This window comes from Mustelus asterias, chromosome 8 (assembly GCF_964213995.1).
Source record: "Mustelus asterias chromosome 8, sMusAst1.hap1.1, whole genome shotgun sequence".
Lineage (NCBI taxonomy): Eukaryota > Metazoa > Chordata > Chondrichthyes > Carcharhiniformes > Triakidae > Mustelus > Mustelus asterias.
Window position 1 is genome coordinate 49,135,654 of NC_135808.1, and position 11,719 is coordinate 49,147,372.

General features: G+C 42.5%; 1 protein-coding gene across 3 annotated transcripts; it reads left to right on the forward strand.

Annotated features, from left to right (window-relative positions):
* Positions 1–1,287: 1,287 nt before the first annotated feature.
* On the forward strand, positions 1,288–11,396 carry LOC144497126 (glutamine synthetase, mitochondrial). Of its 3 annotated transcripts, XM_078217925.1 has the most exons (8): positions 1,557–1,741; positions 2,013–2,108; positions 3,188–3,362; positions 4,852–5,013; positions 6,016–6,162; positions 6,520–6,647; positions 8,862–9,061; positions 9,719–11,396. In XM_078217925.1, the coding sequence occupies exons 2-8, from the start codon at positions 2,031–2,033 to the stop codon at positions 10,038–10,040; spliced, it is 1,212 nt and encodes a 403-aa protein (XP_078074051.1). In that variant the 5' UTR covers positions 1,557–1,741; positions 2,013–2,030; the 3' UTR covers positions 10,041–11,396. The 3 variants fall into 3 exon arrangements, with proteins under 3 accessions (XP_078074052.1, XP_078074053.1, XP_078074051.1); XM_078217926.1 differs by lacking the exon at positions 2,013–2,108 and having other exon boundaries at positions 1,288–1,741; XM_078217927.1 differs by lacking the exons at positions 2,013–2,108; positions 3,188–3,362 and having other exon boundaries at positions 1,439–1,741.
* Positions 11,397–11,719: the final 323 nt, after the last annotated feature.

An 11,719-nucleotide genomic window follows, 5' to 3' on the forward strand; every position in this document is an offset into this window, starting at 1 on the left:
TAATGTGATCAGATGCGATTGAACCTTGATCCAGTTCAATATTCTGTATGGAATAGAAAAATACTTTGGCAGTTAACGTTTGCTTCTGTAGGCACTGGAAATTTTGGCAGATTTAATATTACTCTAAATTCAACGTGTATGTGTAGTGGCGGGTGAGTGAATATTATGTAAATTCAAATTGTGTATGTGAACATTACTGTAACGTCTGTTTGTGAATATTATTGTAAAGTCTATGTGTGTGAATATTACTGTAAACTGTGTGTGAATATTAGTGTAAAGTCTGTATGCGTGTTTGTGAACATGAATGTAAACTGTGAATATTACTGTAACGTCTATGTGTGTTTGTGAATATTACTGTAAACTGTGCATGGATATTAGTGCAAAGTCTATGTGTGTTTGTGAATATTATTGTAAACTGTGTGTGAATATTAGTGTAAAGTCTGTATGTGTGAATATTAATGTAAAGTCTGAATATGTGTAAATGTTACTGTAAATACAGTTTGTGTGAATATTACTGTAAGATCTGTGTGTGAATATTAATGTAAAGTCTGTATGTGTGTTTGTGAATATGACTGTAAACTGTGTGTGAATATTAGTGTAAAGTATGTATGTGTAAATGTTACTGTAAATACAGTGTGTGAATATTACTGTAAGATCTGTATGTGTGAATATTATTGTAAAGAGGCAGTGTGTGATTATTGTAAAATCTGTATGCACGTGTGTGATTACTGTCTGTGTGTGTGACTGCTATTTTAATGCGTGAATATTAGTGCAAAGTCTGCATGTATAAATATTGCTGCAGTCAGTGTCTGTGAATATTACTATAAAGTATGTATGTGTGTCTGAATATTACTGTGAAATATGCATATATGTGTGTGAATATTACTGAAGTCTGTGTGTTTGTGAATATTACTGAAAAGTCTGTGTATGTATATTACTGTAAAATATGCATGTGTGAATATTACTGTAAAGTCTGTATGTGTGTGTGAATATTAGTGTAAAGTCTGTATGTGTGTGAATATTACTGTGAAATATGCATATGTGTATGAATATTAGTGTAAGGTCTGTATGTGTCTGTGAATATTAGTGTACTGTGTGTGTGTGTGTCAATATTAGTGTAAAGGCATGCAATCAACGCCTGTGAGTTGATTTAATATCAGCCGGAATTTAAAATCAATGTGGGACCTTGAAGAAGCAGCCTAAAGGATAGGGCAAATCAATGCTTAGGGTTTAAGTAAAAAGAATCCGAAAAGTGAGCCAGCAAGGTCTGGAGGTTGAAAGAGATCCAGTGTGAAGTGGAAAAGGCAGATGAGTTGACTGGATGATCACTCTAGGAGCATGTCTTTGCCAGCTGCTGATGTACAGATTTTATTTCTGATTCTTATGCAATGTCCTCTCGCCTTGTTTTCGTACAAGTTCCAGGCATCTAAAGGGCTGGGGAGAGAGAGAGAGAGAGAGTGGAGGAGGAGGGAGCAGGAGTGGAAATTTCCTCCAGTCTTGTGTCCAATCGCAGTAACTGCATGAGGCGGATCACGGAGAAATCACGTTTCGCTGGCACCAATGAGCGTCCTGAGAGGGGGACAGGCTTCACATTATAAATGTCTCTCCTTTCCCAACCCCCTCTCCCCAAAGTACAGCTGAATGAAAAGAATCCGGAGCTGGGCAAAACACAGCAGCAGCGAGGGACAGAAGAGGAGAGCAAAGCCCCTAACAGAGAATTCTAGAGTTATTGGCCAGCAAGGTACTGTACTCAGAGAGAGAGAGAGAGAAAGGACAGAGTGCTGCTTACTAAACCATGTTCACTGAAATTCATCACATTGTATTCCAGCCTGGAGTTTGCAGCTTTTTGTGTTTAGTCTCAGTGTGTTGTTGATGTTGTTGCTTTTCTGTCTCCCTCACTCACTCTTCCTCCCCCCCCCTCTTTTATTTTTTTTCTCTCTCTCCTCGGTCACTAGTTCCCGGCGATGAAGCAGAAATGTGTTTGTAACAATTGGGCATTTTGTTTTTTGTAGTCTTGTTTTTGGTGGAGGATGCGGATCTCTCGCTGTTTCCTGTTTCTGGTAAAAAAATGCGGCAATATCAAGCCGGCGAATTGGCGGAATCAACATGTAGGTTAACGAGCAAAGAATTTGTTAGGGTTAGGAATTGTTGAGGATGGACGGATCGCTGGGGAGAGGGGAGGGAGGGAGCGGAAATTGATATTTTTTTCTGCATGTTGCTGATTTGCATGTCAGGGTTGATCAGGGGAAGGTGGGGGGGGGGGGGGGTTGGTTTGCATGTTTGGGGAGAGCTGGGGGATGCTGCAGTTTGATCGGAGTGTACCCAAGGGCTGCTGGTGTGCATGTTGAGTGTGTGGTGCCGGGGGTTTAATCCATGTGAGCAGCAGGAGGAGGAGAATGATTTTCAGGGGCAGTTTGTGCATGTTTGTGGCTGAGGGCAGCTGCCGGGCTCTGCGTCCCCAGGGCTGCTTCACCCCCTGCTCTCCAGCCTCCCTCTCCGCACTGCTCCGGGCTGGGGGCTGCCGGTTGCTCCCACCGCCTCACAGTACACACCTCTGGACATCTGTAAGTCTGCACAGCCGACCGTATACCCTGTATGTGTGGAGGGGAGATCCACCAGACAGTGACTAACCCCCTCCCCCGAATACACACACACACACACAGACCCTGCCTCTCTGAATTTAACCCACTCGATGTGTCAAAGTAGCATCAGGTTGGACTCCATTGGAAAACAGTTTTTCCTTTTTTATTTAATTTGCTATTAAAATGGACATTTCATTCGGATTTTAATGTGTGTTGAAATTCCACAGAATTGTGAAATGGACAGAATTGTGAAACTGCAGCCATTCATAAAATGTGTCCATTTTTATTTATTCTGCCAATGGACATTTTTATTGTCGCATTGTTTTTTTTTTAATCTTCCCCTCCAAAGTTCGGTTCTTATTTATTATTTAAAAAGGTGAGAGTAACCCAAAAGAGAGTGGGATGCGGGTGTGTATCAGTCCCTGGAGCTCGCACGGTGTCAGCCTGCTCTCGGTGTGGGTGTTGTGAGCGCTTTCTGCATTCTGCGATCCCTGCCATGTGGCAACTGCGGTTAATGTCCTCCATTTCTCGCTTATTTTTCTCTCTACCTCCCCCCTCCCCCCCCCTCCTCTTCCTTCTCCTCCTCCTCCTCCTCTACTTCTCAGACTTACAAGATGGCCACTTCAGCCAGCGCCAATCTCAGTAAGATCGTCAAGAAGAATTACATGGAGCTGCCCCAAGATGGCAAGGTGCAAGCCATGTACATCTGGATTGATGGCACAGGAGAAGCAGTCCGCTGCAAGACCAGGACGCTGGAGAAGGAGCCCAAGACCATTTCCGGTACAGTGCAGCCTTCTCACATCCACCTTGGTCTCTGGAAGTGTTGTTACCAGCCTCACTGATGTGGGGAAAGAAATATTAAAAATAAAAATGAGCACCATCTCACCAACCCCTTCATTAATACTAAAAATAATGGGAACAACTTCATTGGTGCCGAATGGACACACTCTTCGGGACTTGGTTTAAAGTTTTTAGAAATCCTGGGATGTGAATGCCAACAAGTGAAAATCCCATGAAATGAGAATTAACTCCAACCATGGCCATGATTGTGTAGATTTTTTTTTAATAGAAAAAGAACTTTCTCGCTCCAAATTCCATTTGTCCAATGATTTGACTTTTTGGAAAAAAAAATTGACTGATGCATTTGAATTCCCTCGAGTTTGTTTTCTTCCTCTGCTGTCTTTAGTTTTTTCGCCAATTTTCACTCCTCGTTTTTCTCCTCTACTGTTTTTTTCCGCCAATTTTCACTCCTCACTCAAGTGGTCATCTCCATGCGTGAGTGTTGGCAGACAATTTAACTACAAGGGGCATCGCCACTGCCAAAGCACTCCTCTGTCCCTGATCTCCATTAAGGTGCACTTTGTCTAGTAAGTTACTGGGTAAGTGATCAAGAACAGGAACTTTGTATGACAAGTATTTTTTTTCCCTCCCTCCTTCCCAAGTCCCCTGGTGCTGAGGGCCAGTAGAAGCATTGTTCTGCAAAAGTCCCCAGGTGCCTGACTGTTGTGCATGGCTTAATAAGTGAGCTGTTCCTGCGTAAATATCAGGAAAACAGTTTGGAGCCAGGTCAAGTATAAACTAATTTAAACGTGTAGAGTTATAGTCCGATGTGTCAAAGTCTTTGAGGCAAAATGAGAGAAGCTTAACAGCTTTACTAACATATTGTGCGATACAATCACTGACATTTAACACTTGGCTGTTGTCCACAATCTAGTCTGGGAACAGTATCGCCTCCGATCCATGCAACTGCTGCTGTTGTCATGGTGACTAATATCACGAGTTGTTTTAGTCCCATGTAATTTGGTAATGCGCTGTTGCAGTGTTAAGGTGTAGCACTTCAAATAATTTCCTTACAACATAATGTTGTGAATTGAAATTATTTCCACTGCATTACTGCAGGATGTGGCTGGTTGTCTGTACTCCTGGAAGGGCAATGTTTGGTGTTGGGCTGCTTTGGCAAGTAGGCACTGGCCTGCCTTAAAGGTTCACTGATGTGGGGAGGCTGTGCTGTCTGCATGAAGCATGAACAAGGGTATTGGGGAAGATTGCTGATTTTCCAGTGGCATCGGGTGAGTTTCAAAGCCGGAATAGTTTTGTGTTTGCTCCATATTTCTCTGCATGACTGGCTGAAGCAATGCTAGTTAGCTTCTTGCGGATTAGCTTCAGTGTTTGCGTGATCCTTTTTATTTTGAGTTGGGAGGACTTTTTTTCTCCATTCTTGCTTTCTAGTTTAGTTACCATGAAGCTTTGTTTATCCCCCACCTTGCAGAACTCCCAGAATGGAATTTTGATGGCTCGAGTACCTATCAGTCGGAGGGCTCCAACAGTGACATGTACCTCATCCCATCTGCCATGTTTCGGGATCCTTTCCGTAAGGACCCCAACAAACTTGTCCTCTGTGAAGTCCTCAAGTATAACAGGAGGCCAGCAGGTACACACTGAGTAATGTCTTCACTTGGAAACTGAAGTAACATTGAAGAGAAATCCATAGAATCGTACAGTTCATGACAATGGCTGGGATCGACATAGTGCCTTTGATGCAACACAGGAATGTTACAAAGTAAAACTTACCACATAAGGAGTTATTGGGGCAATGGTCAAAAATCTGGTTGAACTGTTGGGGTTTAAAGTGTGCCTTAAAGGAGCTGAGATGTTTAGGGAGGAATTTCCAGAGCTTGGGACATAGGTACAGCCACCAATAGTGGTACACTTAAAATTAGGAGTGTTTTCAGGCCAGAATGAAAGGATCTCTCAGATTGTACCAACACACCAATTCTTTCCGGTTAATCCTACACCCTCCCTGTAGCTTTGCAGATTTTTCCCTTTTTGAGTAGATATTCACTTCCCTTCTGGACATTAGTATAAAATCTGCTTGCACCGCCATTTCAGACAGTGTGTTTCACTGAGTGAGGGCAGGTGGGGCCTTCCCCTTCTCCCACCCTTCCTCTCCATGGAGGTCCTCTTCGGTGGTGTCATTCCAGCTGAATCTCTGCATTCTCCCCAGCTTCTTGTAGAAACTTGTCAACCCAAGCTGCTCAGTTGCATTGTCATGTCTTCAAGGTAAAGTGCAGCTTCTTTCAAGACATCCTTGTCCATCTTTAAGTGAAATGACTAGCCAAGACAGTTTTGTGCAGTTGGGACATATGTCCCAGAAGGCCATTGCAACCTGTGAAGGTATCACCTGTTTGTCATCTACCTAGCTCCTTATAGTGAGTGTTCAAAATGCAAACCTGATGCATTATCCTGTCCAAGGAACCAAATTGTCCAAAGGATATTCAACACTAATGGTTGAAAAGCTTTGTTATTAAATGTTGTAGCTCATAGTTTCTGAGATACACAGTACATTAGAACTGTCATATATCTGTGTGGTCAGTCTGTGTCTCCTATAGACTGGAAACTGGTAGATAACTTACAAACTATTCTGTTTCTACAGAAAGTAATCTTAGAAACTCATGTCAGAAAATAATGTCCATGGTAGCAGATGAACATCCCTGGTTTGGAATGGAACAGGAGTACACGTTGCTGGGAACGGATGGACATCCCTTTGGGTGGCCTTCGAATGGCTTTCCTGGACCACAGGGTGCAGTATCTCTTCCACATTCACATTTCCTTTCAATGTTAGCAATAAGAGCTCTAAGTGCAACATGTTAGGCTTTTAAATCGACTGAGTGCGGGAGCAATGTTCAAAGGGCAAAGGGAGTAAATGATAACTTTATCAAGTAACTGTTGTGAATGATTAGTGCTTGGAAGTCAATATGAATGCATCCCTGATGAAGCAATCCTTAGAGTGCAAAATTGTTCAAAAGTCGACATTTGAAGATATTTTGGTGTAGGGTGGTCTTAATGGAATTCTACTTCTTTACCTCCATTCATATTTTTGGGTGTACCTAATTTTCTGGTGAAACCTGTAACTGATGGAGTTATTGTTTTCCTCTAGGGCCCTATTACTGTGGGGTTGGTGCAGACAAAGCTTACGGTCGTGATATTGTGGAGGCTCACTACCGAGCCTGCCTGTATGCTGGGATTCATCTGTCTGGTACCAATGCTGAGGTGATGGCTTCTCAGGTAAGAGAGTGGGGCTGCAGTTTGGAATTCTGTTGTAAAATTTGTGACCGAGTGATTTTATCGGAGTTTAAGTAACGATATCATCTTGGGTACAGCGGCGGTGCCAGGGGACTAGAGAATGGCTAATCCTTACAGACCAATCTGTTTAACCTTGGTGGAGCTTGAAGAAAAAAGAGACAATTAACAACCACTTTGACAAGAAAAGACTATTAAAGCAGAACCGACATGGATTGTGTTTGACTAACTTAGTTTGGCTTTTGAGGTAACAAAATGGATAGGGACAGTGATCTTGATGATGGCTGTTACCCATGGGATAAAAGGGAGAGTAGCAGCAGGGGTACAAAACTGGCTAACAGATAGAAAACAGAAGAATGCCGGAAATTTGAAATAATTGAAAATGCTGGAAAAACTCAGCAAGTCAGGCAGCATCTATGGAGAGAGGAAAACCAAAGTTAACACTGAGTCTGGTATGGCTGTTCAGAGACAGGAAACAACGGTGTGTGTGGCAACAAAAACAGAAGATCTCGACAGGTCTGACAGCATCTTTGGGGAGAGAATAGAGCCAACGTTTTGAGTCTGGATGACCCTTTGTCAGAGCTCATTGGTGTGTGTGTGTGGTTCAGGGTTCAGTGTTAAGACCATTGCTGTTTTTGATAAATGTTAATGACTTGGAGATACAGAGCATAGCTTCATCATTGGCAGGTAACACAACATTTTAAATGTAGTAAATCGCACGGAAGGCAGGGTTTTGCGACAGGTCATAGGCTGGTGGAATGGGTGGGCAGATAGCATGCAAAATTCAATGCGGAAAAGTGAGGTGATGTATTTTGGCAGGAAGAGTAATGTCAAATGGGACGATTCCTTTGGGAGGCGTGTGTGAAGAACAAGATCAGATGTTTGTGTCAAAAAATTTTTGAAGGTGCTTAACAGAAAAGTTAATAAAGCATCTGGCTTCCTGAGCTTTTGAAATGGAAGCCCAGGAGGTAACTGGAGAACTGTGCTTATCGTGTCCAGCATCACACTTTCAGACTGACATGAAAACTTTAGAGAGGTATATAAGAGACTTATTAACATTTACTCAATGTAATGGAGTAGTTATATAAACTTGGAATGGCAAAGATTGAGAGGAGATTTAATCGAGGTGTTTAGATAGAGTAAAGAAAGTGAAACTGTTTCTAATGGCTGAAGGGGCTGTTAACCTGAGATTTAAAGTGATTAACATGAGAAAAATCTTTCTGTGCAATGCGAGGTTAGGGTTTAGAATGAACAGGCTAAAAGGGTAGATACAGATTCAACAGCCTCACATAGTAAATTGAGATAAATGCATAAGAGTTAAAATTAGGGATATGATAATGAGTGGGACTAACTAGGTTGTTTTAAGAGTTGATACAGATTTGATGGCCAAGTGGTTTATTTTTCAATAATTCTATTGCTCGAAAGTGGAGTATAAAAGGAGATGAAGTGTGGCCACAATCTGCTTTCAGTTTATAGAGGGATAAAAATCAGAGTGCACTTTTCCCGATCATTATGTGAATATCACTGGCAAGGCTGACTTTTTGTTGACCATCCCTAATTGCCCTTGACAGAATGTTTCTGTGCTTGGATGTCAAAGTACTAGGTGGACAGGGTGTGGTTTAAACTGTGATCGTTGGGAGGCCTGGTCAACTCTATCAGGCTCACTCGTTCTCAATAAACATGAGGCAAATGAGGGACGTGGAGTTGAGATAGTTGAATGGGAGAAGGGGCTCGAGGAACTGAATGGCCTGCTCTGTTCTTTTGTAACTGACATTAAATGGTGTCCAGACCTTGACTACATGACTCCCAAAGACCAGTGAGATAGCTGCCTGTTTCTGTTGAGGTCTGACTACTGGGAAGTCAGTGGCTGGGTGACCCATGGCTGCTTAGCTGTCGATCTGATGTTGCTCTGTTGTTGTCTGTCAGAACTGTTAACATTAACTCTTTAAGTTGACTGGTTAACTTTTGTGATTGGGCAATAGACACACACATCTCCATATCGTAATCCCATTTTAGGTTTGATACACAGCCAGCTCATATCAGAGGCAGTGCAGAGCTTCCCCCATAGGCAGGTTTTCTATATACCTTGTTATGATTTTTACATGACAGTTAGCATATAAATGATCATCTCTGTGCTCTTTGAGCCTCTACTGAGGCCCTGTTTGCTTTTTAAACTGATCACTGGTTTCACCTCCACAGTGGGAGTACCAGGTTGGACCTTGCGAAGGTATCAATATGGGTGACCACTTATGGATGTCGAGGTTTATTCTGCACCGGGTGTGTGAGGACTTTGGTATCATCGCTAGCTTTGACCCGAAGCCCATTCCTGGCAACTGGAACGGAGCTGGATGCCACACCAACTTTAGCACCAAATCCATGCGGGAAGAGGGTGGCTTGAAGTGAGTATCAATTATTAAATCCAGTGGTTAATTTTTAAAAAGAGCTGACATTTGAGAAATCATCTGGCACCTTGATCTGTGCCGATAGAATTGGGGAAAGGAGTGCTTTTTATAAATGAAAAGACAATACTTAAGGAGCAGTTCCCTGGAATGTGGCTTGTCGTATCTAGAGTGACTTTGTGATTTGCTCCATTAATTAGAATCATAGATTTATAGAACCCAACAGTGCAGAAAGAGGCCATTCGGCCCATCGAGTCTGCACCGACCACAATCCCACCCAGGCTCTACCCCCACATATTTTACCCGCTAATCCCTCTAACCTACGCATCCAAGGACACTAAGGGGCAATTTTAGCATGGCCAATCAACCTAACCTGCACATCTTTGGACTGTGGGAGGAAACCCACGCAAACTCGAGGAGAATGTGCAAACTCCACAGAGACAGTGACCCGGGCCGGGAATCGAACTGGGGACCCTGGAGCTGTGAAGCAGCAGTGCTAACCACTGTGCTACTGTGCTGCCAGTGTTGAGTAAGGATGACATAATTGATTGAGAGGATAATAAATTCTACTTGAAATGTGCTGATGCCACCCAGTTAATGGCAACAATTTTGAGGGGTGGAATTGCAAAAGTATTAAAACTATCTTTTCTTTTTTAGATTCATTGAAGAGTGTATTGAAAAACTGGGCAAGAGGCACCAATACCACATTCGCGCCTATGACCCTAAAGGAGGCTTGGATAATGCTCGACGTTTGACGGGCCACCATGAAACCTCCAATATCAATGAGTTCTCAGCAGGCGTAGCTAACAGAGGAGCCAGCATCCGAATCCCTCGATCCGTCGGCCAGGACAAGAAAGGCTACTTTGAAGACCGCCGTCCGTCTGCTAACTGTGACCCTTATGCAGTCACAGAAGCATTGGTCCGCACATGCCTATTGAGTGAGACTGGGGACAAATCTATTGAGTACAACAAAAACTAAATTAAGCGCACTAATGGACCTAGCATTTGTAGCAGTGACACCTTTTTTGAAATGTGGGACCTTAAGGTCTCTACTCCTACACTCTACAGGTGCTAAAGGTGGGGATGGCAAGTTGTTGTGGGACGGGGTGGAGGAAAGGGGGGGGGGGGGGGGGATGGTGAAGGAAGGTGGTACGGGAAGAGTTTGATTATATTTCGGAGCATAACCTTTTTCTGTTTTTATCTGGAAAGTGAGGAATGATGCTTGGGATAGGACAACAGGCTGTTCTCTTATTTAGAACAGTTAACATTAACTCTTTAAGTTGACTGGTCAACTTCTGATGGACAATAACCTGTAATTTAATACAGTCAACATTGATATTAAAGCGGGGCTTTTTTTATTAAAATGCAGCATTAATATTTCATGGTCGGGTGACACATTTTTCGTTTTACTAACTCTTTGGATCTGTACAGATCCACAAATATTTACTAATTCTGTAAACTACAACGTTTCACTAACTCGCTGATAGTTTGCATCCTTTCCTGAGACTTTGGGCAGTGATTGAGAGTTATGTGAATGGTTGGCCTGGCATCAGGAAAGAACTTTTGTGACCCCTTGTTGGGACTCCCCAAGTCCTGGTTGCTATTGTGTTGAGACTCCGCCTTCAAAAATAGGAAGTAGAGACACTAAGATCCCAAGATTTGATTTCTAATTAACGTACTGTATTCCTACACAATTAATCTTCACTCGGTTTAGGCTGGCCAGCTAATTTACAGTGTTCTTGTCATTGTTATAGGGTCCAAGGGCAACTTAAATGTGATGCCTTTGTTTATTGTACATTACTTTAATGACTAAACCTCTCAAGAAATGTGCCCATAAAGATCAAAAGTTTTCCTGGGAGTTTTGCAAACGTTTGTAAAATCAGTTGTATGACACTAGCTTGACTGTGTATTGTAATGCTTCGGGGGGTGGCAGGAGAGGTTTACAGATAATTAATATGTGACTGACCCTGCAATTAGTTACTGTTCACTTGTCACTTGACCTTTTCTTATACATTTTAAGGCATTTCAGGGAAAAGTTCAGTTGTAAAAAATTTGTCTCCAGTTTTATTTCTGTAGTCCCTGCCGAGGTACATACACTAACTGTGGGATTGGCCCCTCCCAGTACATTTTTGTGCAACCATTTCTGAAGCATGCTGTAAGCATTGATGTATTTTTTACCCTTTTTTGGTGGTACAGATTTGTTTCAGGGTTCAAGTTTGCTGTAGACTTTTTTAACAAAGAAAAACAAATAGAAGCTTTTTAAATTGTTGTTTCACTCTGTCTTGTATTTGGAATTGTCATTGCTAAAATTTGAGTAAAGTGGTTTTTAACCGATTGCTTTTGTATGAAACAGACTCTGCAATACACATATCGGTCGAGTGTTTCAGGATGTTGGGAAATGTGTGTGAGAGTGAGAAAGATAGATTGTGTGTGTGTGTGTGAGAGATGGGGTGTGTGAGAGATGGGGGGGTGTGTGTGTGAGATGGGGTGTGTGAGAGATGGGGGGGTGTGTGTGTGTGAGAGCAAGTGTCTGATGGAATGCCTCACCACTTAAAGAAGCAACTTGTCTCCATGACTTCTTTCACTGAAATAAACCTCATCCACAGTATTTGATTTCAACAGCCACAAGTTCAGGGTGGTCTTGACTTGTAACTGCTC